General features: G+C 38.2%; 1 protein-coding gene across 2 annotated transcripts in view; it reads left to right on the forward strand.

The window, feature by feature from the left end:
• Nucleotides 1-15,040, forward strand: part of CRIPT (cysteine-rich PDZ-binding protein) — a 32,289-nt gene that overhangs the window by 2,422 nt on the left and 14,827 nt on the right. The window contains exon 5 of one of the 2 annotated variants that reach the window (XM_014950565.1): nt 1,053-4,603. The exons of the other annotated variant lie outside the window; for it this stretch is intronic. Coding sequence (XP_014806051.1) covers nt 1,053-1,117 — 65 coding nt within the window. The 3' untranslated portion in view covers nt 1,118-4,603. Of the gene's footprint in view, nt 1-1,052; nt 4,604-15,040 lie in introns of those variants that run through there. 2 annotated transcript variants of the gene reach the window in all.

Consider the following 15,040-nt stretch of genomic DNA (forward strand, 5'->3'; position numbering starts at 1 on the left):
GGCATGTTTCTTGAATCGTGTTCAGTCATATGGCTTAGTTCTTCAACTGTTGTGTATCTCTGAAATTGAGAGGCACCTTAAAGTTAATTGCTCCTCAATTTAGGCCTGAAGTGAACACCCTGTGGGCTGGATTTTGATCTCCAAAGTAAATCATGTGGCATGTTCCAGGCTGTTCTTTTTCCTAATGGACTCAAATAAGTGTCCAGTCACGTGATGACAATATATGAAAGGACACAATTTGGAGAGAGTTAACAGGAATAGTTGCCACTTGACTTTTTTTTTTGTTGTCTCCTGGCGAATGATTTTGTAGAAGGAGATGTGGCTCTACCTGACAAAAGATTTAGCACCTTTCTGCTTTAGAAGAGGATAACGTTGAGGAAACCTACCCCTCTGCCTCTACTGAACTTGCGTACTTTTTGATGCTCGTCTTCTGACTTGCCACTCTTTGGGTTTAGGTCAAAGTCCTCTGGGACATCAATGGTCATCTTCACTTCAACTCTCAAGTATTGTTGGTGTCCATTGTTTATCACTTCTACTGCACTATAAATAGCTTAATTCCATGAAACTGTATTCTTCTCAACTTTCTCAGTTGTCTGAAGCTCTCCACCTGTCAATCTTCCATTTAGCCGTCAGTTTGTTGGTGAATGTATTTTCTTAGCCTAGCTACTTTCTGTCTGTCTTGGGCCTTGGCTTGGATATAGGACATAAAAAGTTTAATAATACACCATTTTTACCTGTTTGCCAGGTGGGAGCCATTCCTGGCTCTCTTCTAGTATTCCAGCAAATTACAGAGGCTTTGGATAGTGTTGTGAATCATAATGCTCTCAAAATAGAGTTGATTTTTTTTTTAATTAGTAGTATTACACATATGCTGCAAATACCAATTTGTATTAGAAGTCGTATTATTACTTCTGACTTTGCAATATTTGGTGAGAAAATGCATAGATTGTCAATGAGAGCTCATTTAAGCAATTTCTGAAATACATATCAACTATGTTTTTAAAGAAAAACTTCATTTTAAAATAATTTACACACCTTTTGTGTGCTTATAGGCATCTGCTCAATGTGTGGGAAGAAGGTGCTGGATACGAAGAACTACAAGCAAACTTCTGTCTAATTGTCTTGACTAGTCTTTTTATGAACTTGTAATGTTTGTGTCTTTGTACAGTTCACTTTTCTCTAAAATGATTTGTGAATATTACTTTCTGAAAGATAATACATTTGGAATGAGATGAGAGGTAAAGATAGCCTGGTTGTTTGCCTAGAAATGTACATAATATTTGATTTTGTTGTTTAGAGCTAACTGATATTTAAAGGTAATGGTTTGCAGCAACTGATACAGTTCGAAGTGATAGAGGATCCCAGTGGATAGCTTGGAACTATTACCATCATAACAGATCTTGAAGATTAACACTTTTATTCTTTTGCTGTATCCTGAGTCTTCTGCTTGTCTGATAGTAATATTAAATACATGTATAAAATATGGGCATATATCACCTCATTAAAACAGTATCATCGTTTAGTTCTATGCTTATAGGTATTTATGATTATTCTCACCTCAAACTATTACGTCCTCCCCTCTAAGTATTGCTCTTCAGATTTTAATGCAGTTGTCCTGTTGAATTTTGTTTCTGCCTACAGTAGGGTTGGTTAAATCACAAATTGTTAAACTAGTGAAATCTAATGTGTTACTCTGCCAGTTCTTACTTTGCCAGTAAGACTGAGTAGCTGTTCCCCTCAGACTCTAAGGAGGCTTTACATACAGCATCTGGTGGCCCAAGGCAGTAAAATAATGACCATCGGTTTCTAATGCCAAGTCTCAGTCTTATCATTTCCTAAGTTAGTCTGGCTTTTAAATGCTTGGTTTGAAACTGGCTCTTGAATTCTATGCCGTAATTGCTTATATACATGTCAAATGCGAAAGATCAAAACAGGCTGCTTTCTCTTCAGCATTGCTTTGATGTAGGACTTGAAGTGAGCCTCTCTGAACTCACTCTCTGAGTGTGGCTCTGCATTTCTTTTGTCCTTTGGTTAGGGAGAGTAGTAAGTGTTCCCAGTGCATGCCTTTTAGGTGAAGAGAATGGTGGGGTTTTAACTAGACCTATTTAAGCGTTTACTCCTCCCAGCAATCTCTATTTGGCAACCTCTTACGCTTTTGCAACTTTCTTTCAGTTGCAACAGAAAAACTATCAATGGGAATTTCCCTATGAATAGATACTGTGTTTAGGTTTCTTTTGGTTCTCCTATCTTTTACTGAGACAACTGCATGACTAATGGAGACTGAAAAATCGCTGTTCTTTCTATGTGTTAGTGGGAGAAAATAAAGAATATTAGGGATATAGTTATTCTCTTTGCTCTTAGTTCCTGCCATGCTGTGGAGGAATGCTGCTGCTTTTAATTTTAAAAGCTTCACCTACCTTAACAATTGAATGGAAATAAGTGGATTAGCTAGCTGGTGACGGCTGGCATACTGCAAAGTTGTTTCCACATGGTGATGGCCACTTGTTTCCAAACACATCAAGGAATTCTAGTATTAGTGTACATCTCTATGGCACATCCTTTGTATGGATGAAAAGAAAATGTCTATAATTATGCTTCAAATTTTGCAGCAAGTGCTTGTTGCCAGAATGTGTGGTGATTTCTAATGGCAGATTCTCTGATACTTTCTGAACTCTTCACCCTTTATGGGTGTATTGTATAGGATAGATTCACTTTTGCTATTCTGTGAATAAAACTCCTTTTCTTGTCTTCCTAAAACTTGGGAGTATCTCAATTTCAAAAGCATTACTGTTTGTAATTCTTGCATACATGGTATGAATTGAATGTTTATTGCACTCTGTAAGTATTGGCACTGAATGAACTCTTACCTCATTTTGTAACTGATTTAAGAACAGGGATTTAAGTAATATGATCATTTGTTCATAATTATTTTGTGAATAGAGCTTTTATGCACCTGTATCCCATTACTGGGCAGCTGCTTTTACATGTTAAAATATATTTTTCTTGGAAAAGGAGGACAGGTTTTATTTTGGGGTTTTGTTTGGTGTGGTTTTTTTTTTAATAGTGAACACAAACAGTGATTTGTTGTTCTAGTGGTTTGTACATGCTTGGGATCTTCCATCTGTAGCTCTCAAGCCTTCTTAGTGTTGTGAGAGGTTCAGTTCCTGAGATCTCTAAAATTTGCTGGTCTAACTTTCAGAAAAGCCCATTTTTCCAGCATTGTTTTGGAGACCCGTTGCTTTAAATTTAGATCACAAGCCCTCTCCTGCACCTCTGAGATGCACCACAGTTCAAGGCAATCTTGGCAAAGAAGCACTTAAAGTTAGCTTTTAAAATTACATACACCTTCAGTATAATTGAATTGTCGTATAAAAGCAATTTTGTTGATACTAAAAATGTCTTGTTAGCATGGGACGCCTTTCCTGAGACATTATGCAGTGAAAAACAAGAAAATCTGTAATGGAAAGTTGCCAGTTTTGTTTAATGTACTGAGAAGAGCACAGTAATGTTCCCAGATGATCAGACTGTCCTCTAAATCACAGGTTACATAAGAGATTTGTGCTGCCAAATTTAGTAGGATTAGAATTTTCCTCAGTGCTGCTGAATTCCTATACTGTCCTTGCTGTTTCTGCATGTTCATTGGCCAGAGCTATGACTGAGCTAAGTACAAGTGACGTTTTGAGAGAAAAGAACAGATTAGCTATAAAAATGTTACTGTGGCTGTAGCAGCCAGTCAGATAAAAATTGAACAGGAAAAGGGTCCTTGTGTCAGGGTGTTCTCATGCTCTTCCCCATCTGTGCCTTTTGTTTACTGTGATGGTTTATTTGATTTTTTTTAACCCTGTTCTTTCTGCTGCTGAAGCTGGAGAAAAGACCATTCCAGATAGTCATTTGGCAACACTGTTCCGACTCATTAGGACTATTTTAATTGTTTACCTGTAGAAATTTTTTTCCCCTCTTAAGTTAACTTTGTTCCTTCATTTCCAAAAGGATAGCAAGAAAGACTTAGTGTTATGTACAGGGATGTCATAGACTACTTTGCATTCAGTTTTTCTTAAGAGTGGCCCAGACTTGCACCAAACTTTCTTATTTAGCAATATAAGAGATGTACAGGTTTCAGATTGTAGGTGCAACTGACTTACATACTTGTTCTTGTATCACTCCCATCATCAGCCCATCTCTCTGCAGTGCATCAGATTGCACAAATATTCCAGATCTATGCTAGCTGATTGTCTACCCACAGACACGTAGGCCAGGACCCTCTGCCAATCTCACCATCATAAATTCTGGGTAGGAATGTTTTTATATTATCAGTGGGTATAAGAGGTATGTGCAAAAATTAAAAAAAAAAGTCAATAGATTGAGTTAGGGAGCTGTGCAAAGTAATGCAATGAGTCATGTTGCTGTATTTTCCTAATACGGAGCTGTAAGTTTCCCAGCTGCAGAGAGAATCCCCAGCGTGAGAGATTTGGTTTTTTACTGAAAGACAGTAAGCTGAGAGCAGGAGCTGTGGCTCTTCACATCTGGTATGGGGAAACTTAGTCTGTGATAGGACCTCTACACTGAGAATAAGATTCTGGGGCTAATAAAGTCTTCAAAAAAACCCTCTCAGACAAGTAATTTGTTTTCCTGGCTTTGAACCTGGGCTTCCTGATCTCCTGTAAGTACATATGGCCTAAAGATGGGCTCCGTTGTGTCATTCACTTTGGATGTTGCTGCCCAGCCACTGACTCATAGGTTGCTTAACCTGTCTGCTCAGTGAGCACTGGTTCAGCATGGGATCATGCAAGTATCTCTTTTGCTTACAGTATCTTACTAGGTCACTGGTTTAGAAAAAAATGTTGTAGGGTGCAAAATGGAATACTCATGATGGGAAAACACACTCTGGATTTTGTGAGAGAATGGACACGTTGCCCCATCACAGCATAAGTTTGCTATTAAGCAAAAATTTTTTCTCTCTCCCAATCAGCAGAACTGGTTGGACAATCTGGTAAGGCATGATGGCAGCCCATACAAATAGCAGAGCCAAATGCTTCTTTTAGTGAGGATTATAAATGTGCCTCGCAAAGACTAGTTGGTTTTGAACTGCTTGTCTTCTTCCCAGACTTGTGCTTTTATGGAAGAAGTTATAATCTGAAATTCATCAGAAACTGATTTTTTCATCAACTTTTATGGGTGGGGCCATAGTTCACTCTGCAGAACTTGCATGAGGTGTATGTGTGTTCATCATGTCTGGCTAACAACTGCAGAAAACCCGAGTTCTCTGTTGACAAGGAGCACTTCCTTCACCCACTTTTGGGCAACAGGAATAGATGTGTTGACGGGACCTGGAAGAATTTGTCTGAACCCTTGCCAAGAAACTGAAGGAAGCGCTGAGTGGAGTATTTTCCATATGGGTATTACTGGTAAATATTTTTTTACGTTGTTCATGAAGACACTTCTGACTCATTTTTTTGCCTTGCTGCCATTCATTTGTGATAAATAGCAAGTAAATTTTTCAGGCACCACAGAATTGATGGCCAAATAACTACCTAATTAAGCAGAAATTTCCAGATTAGCTTTCTAGAAGAAAAGCTGTAGAAACTACTTCTTCCTTTCTGTCTCTCTCTTTGCACTGGAAGATACAGACTGAACTTAGCAATGTTCGTGATTCATTAAGCATAAATGCTTCCAGCAAATGCACTTACTCTGTGCTTGTCTGCCAAGTGGTATTGGGAAAACAAATGTTGAGATTTTTTTTTTTCTGCCTCATCATGGTTATCGTGATTAGATATCAGTATTTTTAACTGTTTCAGGTCACAGGCAAACACACAGAACTCACAGTTGCCATTTTATACTGGCTAATGGGTCTCATCATAGGCATCTTAAATATATTATTGTCAGTCCAGCCTTCAGGAAATCATTCCTTGCTGTTCATTTTCTGTTACTCCTTTTGCTGCCACAAAAGGTAAAGACTTTAAGTTTATACAGCTCCCAGATTGTGTCACAGACATTTACTGTTCTGGTATGTTTACTACTGTTCGGTAACACACCAGTGCAACGGAGACTACGTGTGACAAAAGGCACAGCTCTCGGGGAGCTGGCATCTAGCACAGTCCAATTGTCACCTTTTATTGATTAAAATATTTAAATGCTAATTGGATTTAGCAAAGACTTTACTCTGCTGTCTTAAATCTCTGTCTATGGAACCGTTTTTAAAAAGTAATGACATGATGTTTCAGTGATGAATATCTTCCTTCTATGACTTCCAAAATCATCGCTTCCTAAAGGATGGGAAATAAGTAAAAGTGATATAAGGGAAGAGTTATTCTACTGTTTTTCAGATTTTTTGTTTATTTGTTTTGTTCTTGTTTTTTTTCAGATAGTCTCTACTTACTAGGGTTTCACAGAAATTTTTAAAAGGTCAGGCATATTTTCTGCGCGTAGTCGTGTCAGCCTGAATTTGCAGAGAGCCTGACGCAGTGACTGAGAGAGCAGTTGCTCTAAGCTTTAAAGAAATCCTTGTTTGGATAATGAGATATTAGTAACATTGATTGCTGCTGTTCTCATCAGAACATGTGAAATATAAATTCAGAAACTCACCAAACTGGCATGTTTCCCAGCCAAGGTTGGGAATACTGGTCAGTAGACCAATATGGATTTACATAGATTTGGTAGGGCTGCAGCGCAGAGGAAGAAGAGGGCATCCTGCAGTGCTGCTGTGGAGGCTCCAGGCAGAGAGTCTCTGAGCTCCTGTCCTGGCGGTAGCGGAGAAAAAAAGCATCTGCTGGCAAGGGCAGCAGAATTCAGGCTTTAGGAATCAAAATGTTCAAATTTAATGTCTGTCTAGATACTAAAACATTACAGATAGTGAACTGTGAGTGAATCTTTGAAGCTTCTAGGAAAACTCTGTAGAGAACAGTGAAAGCAACTGATTCTTAAGGTTTTGCTGATAATGCCTCCAATTTCTTTCTGTTTTATCCAGATTCCCTATTATAATTACCTCTCTACACCTGGCTAATATAAAAGCATATGTGATTGCTGAACTTTTCAGTAAGTGCAGCATTAATAGTTGCACTGAGTTAAAAATAGACAACCAGGTGTTATGGTACATGAAGAAAAAAACCTTACTTTTTAAAGACTGTCACATACATTCATTATAAAAGAGAAGACTTAAAAAAATTATTTATCTCAGCTAAAAACAAATGTGCAAATATTAAATAAACTAGCTTGCAATCTTCATGCCTCTTTATTCCAGAAAAGATTTCTGAAGATTGAGCTTTTTTTTTCAGAAACAGCTGGGTGCCAGGGGCGATTTTTTATAAAGGTTGTTAAGCTTATTTAAGCAAATAATTAAAAGTTTCAAATCCTTCCCATGTAAGACTATATATGGCAAGGTCATGAAGATTGCTTGGAGGTGAATATATAGGTTAATCGGGTTTTGACAAGTGCGCCTGTCATACGCTAACTGTGAAATGCAATTTTAGAAAGACTGCTCTGCCATAGAGTGCTATATGCTCTGGCTTTATTCCTACCTATTTATTTATAATGAAAAGTCAATGCTTAGGTTGAGGGAGGAAATTGTAGTACTAGCAACAGTATTTGTGTGCAGTACAAGCGCACGCACTCGGTCAGTATTATTTTTCCATCACTGTTCCATGCGAGGTAGATAAATAAGAACCATTCAGCTCATTTGTCCAAGGCTGCTGAGAAACTTGGTGTCAGGTTGGGGTTAGAACTCATTTAAAGAAAAGCTATGGCATATGTAGATTGATAGGAGATAGCTTGTCTGTGTGTGTAATACTTGTGTGACCAGAGCAGACTAAATCAAGAGTTTGACACAAGAACCCCTTTAATGAAGGAATTGGTTAATTCGGAAAGCAAATAGAGCATAGTTTTCATATGGGCTTTTTTTCCCCATCAAGGTCTATTCAGACAGTTCTCCAGAACATTTTGTGTGTCTGTATGTGCATATACCTAAGTTTCACTGTCAGTACTTGATACTTTGGGCTATACAGCTGTTTTATTTGTGTAAACACTTCCTCTGTATAATTATTTAACTCTCAGCATTGATTGAAGTTAGGCAGAAAATGTGATATTTATTGAACATTTCATACATAAAACTATCGGTTTATCTTATTCTTATTTGGAGACCTATAGGTTATGATATACTGTCTCAGTTTTGCCAAAGATTAAGGCATATCCAGGTTGTTGTAAGGCAGTGTTTTATCAAGAAGATTGGATCAACAGGATTACAGTGCATTGAGGAACACACAACTATATCTCAAAGTATATTTGCATGTAAAAAATGTTATATTTGTGAAATTGGTATAACTAAGAATGCTGAAAAAGACAAGACATTAAAATAAATTGGTACTATGATAGGAAAAACCCCAAACATCTGTAGAAGATAAACTTTTGTTTCAAATTCAAGTTAACAGTCAGATTTTGCCACTTGATTAGAATAGTATCTTTTTCTCCCAAGTGTTGCTCCTAGTTTGGTTCAGATGTGCAGATATTTAATGATATTTAGGGACCTAATTTCCATTGAGTTGGTTTAATTGAGAATGGGTCATCGTAGAAAGCTGTGAAATAAGGTACAAAATGTGGCATATTGGTGATGGTATATTAAAAATTCCACTTGTTCTGTCTTATTTAGAATTTATATTTGATTTACTGTTATTGCAGGTTTATTTCCATTAAAGCTTTAATAAAAATTCAGCTTGCCACCAGCAGGTAAATAACAATACAATAGCAGTTGATTTTTTTTCCTATGCATAAGGATCTGGAGAGACTGATCCCAGAGATCTTAAGAAACAGCATTGTTTTACCTTGTTGGTTCTGTATTCCCTTCAAAAAGTAGCAAACAAGATTTCTGAACTGAAGTTGCCAGCTAGTGATAAATAAATTACTTTCACAGGAGGAATGAGACCACTTAACAAATTTCTGCTGGTGAATTTTAGGAATGGGCACATAATTGCTGTGCTATTTTTCCAGTGGGCTATGACTTCCAATGGGCAGTTTGAGACAGCAGTTTCTGGAGCAGTGTGGCATGCTTGTCTTGCCATGCCAGCTGGGAATTTTAGCTTGCACCCTAATTCTGCCAGCCAGAAAGGATAGAGGGCAGAGTACAAGCAGATCATATCAGTCCTGTATGTTCTGGCTGTTCATAGGGGGAATCCTAGCTGGGGAGACCTGGGGTTTTTGATCAAAGCATTTTTTTGAAAGTAACTTGTAGAATCCTTTGAAATGGGACAGAATCCTCAGGAGCAAGGATTAGAGGTCTGGATCCTCAAAGGTGTGTGGTCATTCAGCTCCTACTGAAATATGGGTAATGCCTGAGTGTCTTTGGGGATATGTAGTAAAATTTGTCTTCTGTTGGCTTTGTTAGTAGTTGGGATGAGTTGCTTTGGTTTTGATTTCTTGTGTGGGGATGAGTAGGTCATTTTAGATTCTGGCTAGTAAAATGTTACAGTGGCATTATGCTGTGAACAGTGAGAAAACACCTTGTCTGTTTTTTATTGGGTAGCTATGAATTAAATACGTTTATTTCTTAGCAAGAATTTTAGGAGACTGCAAGGTGCTAACAAGAGGTGAGAACAAAGCTGTGAAATAGCTGTTTCTCTTGTACAGATTCTCCAAACATAACACAAACATGCCACATATGGTAATCAGTGTCTGGCAATTGTTTTTACTGTTAGTGCCATCAAACTGTGATTCAGATCTGTTCCCATTTAATTCTTGATCAGCATGAGAAAATTCTTCTTTGGATTTTGGATCTTCTTGCAAGACTGCAAGAATGACACTGATGACTGTTCTGCTGCTCGTCAACACTGAACAATACCATGCATATGTGTCCACAAAGGGATCTGTTAAATGTTCAACCTTAGTTATAATATTTTAGAATATTAAAGTCTGGATAAAAGGTATCATTCTTAACTTCTGAGAACAGCTCTGAAATGAACTGCTGTTTTTCAGTTGTCAGTATTTAAACATGCTTCAGTTAATCAGAAAAAACATAAATTACCCACTGTGTATTCCTCTTTCATGTAAGAATGATCTGCCTTTTATCCCTAGAATGGAGTTCATGGTGAAAGTCTAACTGAAGACATGTTCCTCTTCTTCATCTTGGGAATTTGATGTCTAGCATCCTTTAAATGTGAAGACCTTAACACAGTTTAGGTAGCTTCTCACTCAGATTGTTGTTTTTTGAGGATCTCATCCTTCAGTCCCCAACAACACAGGGTTTTGTGCGGGAAAGGTGCAGTGCCCATCTCAAGACTGACGATGCCATTGCTCATGAGTTGGCCTAACAATGAAGCACTGGAACACTGACATCTCTTTTGTGGTGCTTGCTGCTAATGACTTCACCAAGGCCATGTTATCTGGGTCATTAGCAAAATCAGTTTGAGGAGCTGGCTCAAAATCTCCCAAAGGGGAGATGACACTGATACACTGGGATTGTGCAGCAGTTCCTGGCTTTTTAAGAGCAGGTACTATAATTAAACTCCAGGAATAATTTTACTTCTACAACTCTGCAACCAGCAGGTTTCAGAGCTTCAGTGACTGTAAGAGCAATCTGTTTTGTAAGCTGCTCTTAAACTAGAGGAAGAAAAGTAGGATCTTGCAAACCTTGCTGTCGCTGCCAGTACTTGTGCAGCAACATGGAGATGGTCCTACTGCACTTCAGGTACATGCCATCAAATTCTAACATCAAGAAATTAAGTGAGCTCTTGTGCTAGAAGCATTTCTTCAATGCTTTGGAAAGCCAGCAAGTGTAGTGCTAATGAGGAGCACTGGGCTGGCAGCTCTGAGGCTGTTACCCTGTTAGTCAATATAAATGATTGTGCACCACCATATGTAATCTGATTATAAATTAGTCATCCAGGCCTATTTATATCATCTTCTATACTAGTTACCATTACTATATCCTTCTTTGTAGAATTCTCTCAAAATATTTTGGTTTGGGGATTTCTGTGTGTGTTTGTTTTTTTTTTTTTCTTAAATACTCAGCTGCTATTGCAGTTTGGATTATGTGACTGTTATGACAGTTCTGGGGTGCATTTAAAGAAGACATTGGGGACTCACAGTCCTATAAATATAAGCCAGTGAAGTACACGCCTCACATTCTGTGGTTCAGCTATGGTTGAACCCATTTGCTACTGCCCTCCAGCCTAGTCTTTGTCAGGCTGCAGTTACACCAGCACCCACTTATTTTAATCCATGTCTTTTTAAAATGTAGTTACAATATTCTAAGGTCAGCATATGAAAACCTCTGCTTTTTCTGTAAGATGTCTGTCAGGCAAAACAAAGAGATCATATTTTACCAGAGTAATCTATTTCCAGTGCATTATCAGCCTTGCTATCACAACTATAGAGCAACCTCCAATATCACAGTGTGTTTGTTGCAGTTCAGAGTGCAGTATGAATGTACCGTGGTCACTGGCAAACTTTTTTTTTTTAATTTTTGTCTCTGGTTTGTGAAGCATTTTTTCAAACATAAGGGGTATGCTCGTTATTCGACAGCCTCAGCCCCTTCAACAGAAAGTAAAGCTCCGCACTTGTGAGAAATCTTTTTTTTCTACCCAGAAAGAGGTTCCAGTCTGAAAGTTATGGGTATCTCTGGTTTGCTTACAAAACTGATCTGGCAAACATAGCAGATGACCAGCAGGGCCATCAGCAGCTGCCAGTAAAATATGTACGCTTGGTGGTTAGATCTTAACTAAACAGATCACAGAATCTACCCTTCATACAGACCTTAGCTCCCTGCCAAGTCCCTTCCCACTGAGAAGTCTGGGCAATAGGAAAATATTTGCAGCATGCCCATGAGGCTATTTCAGTTCAGGGTGAGGTGCCAACTCCTCAATTAAGGACCTCTCACAGAGAACACCCTCCTGCCAATCTCTTCCTGCTTGTAGATGATGGCAACTGTTTTATGTGCAAGCTTTCAAGAAGTCTGATTGGGAAATGGTGTCAGAAAAGATAGCATTTCTGTGGCATGAAAAATCCTGCCATGAAAAAGCTGTAACTAACTATGTATAAAATCATACTATGTAAACCCTAATTTCCCACTAAAAACTATTATTTTGAGTCCACTGCCATAATCTTTTTTACTGGTATAAACAAACCACAGACAATCTATCATCACTATTCCTGTTACCTGTAAAAGACCCTTGCCTCCCATGCAAAGGGGGAAGGTATTCCCGGAGCCTGAGATGGATTTTCACCTGTGCACCTTCTAGTTGCTCCTTGGAGGTCTTTCCACTTCTTCGGGCTGGGAGACACTACAGAGCTATCTGCCAGGTTTTTTATGGCTGAAAGGAAGCAAAGTACTACCACAGTATCAAGACTTCAGTCCGAACTCTGAATCTGTCCTTTTGAGTGGCTCACGGCCACTCAGACTCAGTTCTGAAAATGAGATTTGCCTCTTGCACCTTAGCTGTAGTATTCCACAGAGTTGGTTGTCTATATACATCTAGTTACATTGCAGGCTTGCTTAGTGCGACTGCTTTCGTCAGAAGTATCTGATGCACGGCTGCGAAAAGAAAGGGTGTAAGTGCTTAATGACTAGTAGGAGTGATCCTAGAAGGAAAGGTGAAGTATAAATAACATAAGGGCAGAAGAGGATTTCTGTGCCAAGTCTATGGGGCTGCCCATGGTCACAGCAGCACAGGTGCAAATTTGGAAGCTCTTGAGCTGTGGTCTTCAAGCCTGCGTGTCTTCCTATTAATACCAATAGGAAATTCAGTCCTGCATCTGAAATTTTGAAAACGTCATCAATAAGTCATAAAGCATGGTAGCTGTAGAGTTAAGCAGTGTACTCACAGAGGTGCTTTATAGTTGAGTTGCTAAGAAGCGGATAAACTCAATTTCCTCCAGTGTCAGAATAAAATTACCTTTAACGTTCTGAATTATGCAACACCTAGGAACAATCATTCAGTTTATGAAGATAAGGTGACATTTTAAATGGAAATTTTGTTTTAACGAGCATTTTTATTCCTATAGCGAGGAATTTAACCTGAGTTTATCCAACTAATAAAGCACTCCTTTAATATTCTGAATGTTTGTATTATATTTGAATGCAAATTTGCACCTAAATGTAGCTTAACACTAATCAGGAAACAAACAGGAATCAACTCTGAGAAATAGCAGTTACCTTTTTCTATCATAAAATATAAACATATCTGAATAAATGTATGTCACGTTAAATAAGTGCTTGTGTAACGTGTTTTCCTGATTAGCAGAAAGAAGACCCAGTTTAATGTAGAGGCTACATTATGCTGCAAATGAATACTAGATTGCTAATCAATGTGAAGTCCAACTTTTTTCAGGAAGTAACAAAAACGTGGGAATGCAAAACGATAAACTATTCAAGTCAGGAATTTCCATTTGTGAAATTAAGTCATAATTAAAACAGTGATTCAAATTATTAATCAGTCTATTTTGAGGCACAGCTTATGCATGTCTGGATCACAAGTAGGATTTTTGGTAAGGAGGAAAGCAGACAGGTATATTCTTGCACATTCTAAATGATTCAAGTTGCCAAGGATTTGCATGGAGTAAGTACTGGGGCCATAAACAGAGAAAGCTTTAGCTGAGTAGCTCTTGTGTAAACAAAGCTGAAGGAAAAAAAAATGAAGTTCTACTGGAGAGAAAAAAATAATCTGGTTTGTTTAAATGTCATTCTAGCAAATAAATGCACTGGGAGTTTCAGTTGTGGATAGATCTCAAGATTAAGCCAGTGACTGCAAAATTTGGATTAAGTTTGTCTGACTCTGGGTACAGATATTTCCTTGGTATAGCTTGCATAGTGTTTACGTGAACTGCTGTAGCACTGCACTGGGAATTCTGAATGCCTCAAGGAGAACAGCTTTGCACCTTACTAGGCCATCAGCTTTTGGCTATCTAGCTACAGAAGTAAATGTTACTCTGTCACTTTTGGTGGATATCTAGTCACCAGCTCTGGACTGCTTTATGCCACAGATACAACTGCTTTCCCATTTCATGCTCCTAAAACTACCGCCATATGAAGCTACTGTTTTACATATGTCTTCTGGGATGAGTATTTGCTACTCTGGTTTACCTTGCTGGGCACTAAGAACTCATATAATATTTTCTTCCTTTTTCTCTTTCCTATTACCTCTTATTTCCTTTTGTTCAATACAACATCCAAGACTCTCAAAAACAGATATTTTCCATAAAACAGCTGGAGAATAACTAACTTAAAAAAGAAGGAGAATAAGTGGTGCTTATAAAGGGAGAACCTGTCAGTATCCTTGATGGTCATCGTCTCATCATGACCCTCATCAAGGCAGCATCACAGAGTGTACTTAGAAGGATAGAGAGGAGGTTTTACTGGAAAGAAAATACCTGACCGATAGAAAACTGCTCCAAAGAGATTTATGGTTGTAATGCAACAAATTTGCTGGACAGCCCAAAGAGCAAAGAGACATTTGCCAAGTGGGAGCTGCAGATGCTTCAAGATGCAGCCCTTTAAAATGGCTGTAGTGGAGAAACCTGCAGTTAAATTATGGGGTTACTCTGAAGACTCAGTAGTTATAAGACGAAGTCAGGGTTTGCATCCAGACCTTCCCTTTCCTCTTCCCATCCATTCAGAAAAGTGAAGATTATGCTCTAGGTTCAAATCAGGTACATTTCCAGTCTTAAACTGTTCAACTGGATCTGAATGTTGCTGGGACTTCACCAAGTCTGAGCTCTAACCAATTTCATTCTTGTCACAATGTGATAAATTTCTAGGGTTAAGCTTAATTTGTTTAACAGTTTGTTTTACTAATTGCAAATCAAGGCACAGTTGCATGCCCTTCTAAAAGTGAAGTCTTACAATACTTGTAAGGTCATTTTTCAATATTTTGACAAATGACGTGGATTTATTATACAGGAAAAAAAAATCAAATAAACTCTGAAAAATCAAACTAGAATCCCAAGTTTACAAGTAGTGAGTGTGCTGAGGTGAGGGAATGAGAAAATAGGTCTTCCATGTACACTGCAGCAGTAGAGGAACTTCTTTCCAAACATTTGAATTACCATGAGAGAAAAATGA

This window comes from Calidris pugnax, unplaced genomic scaffold (assembly GCF_001431845.1).
Source record: "Calidris pugnax isolate Ruff unplaced genomic scaffold, ASM143184v1 scaffold24, whole genome shotgun sequence".
Classification (NCBI taxonomy): domain Eukaryota; kingdom Metazoa; phylum Chordata; class Aves; order Charadriiformes; family Scolopacidae; genus Calidris; species Calidris pugnax.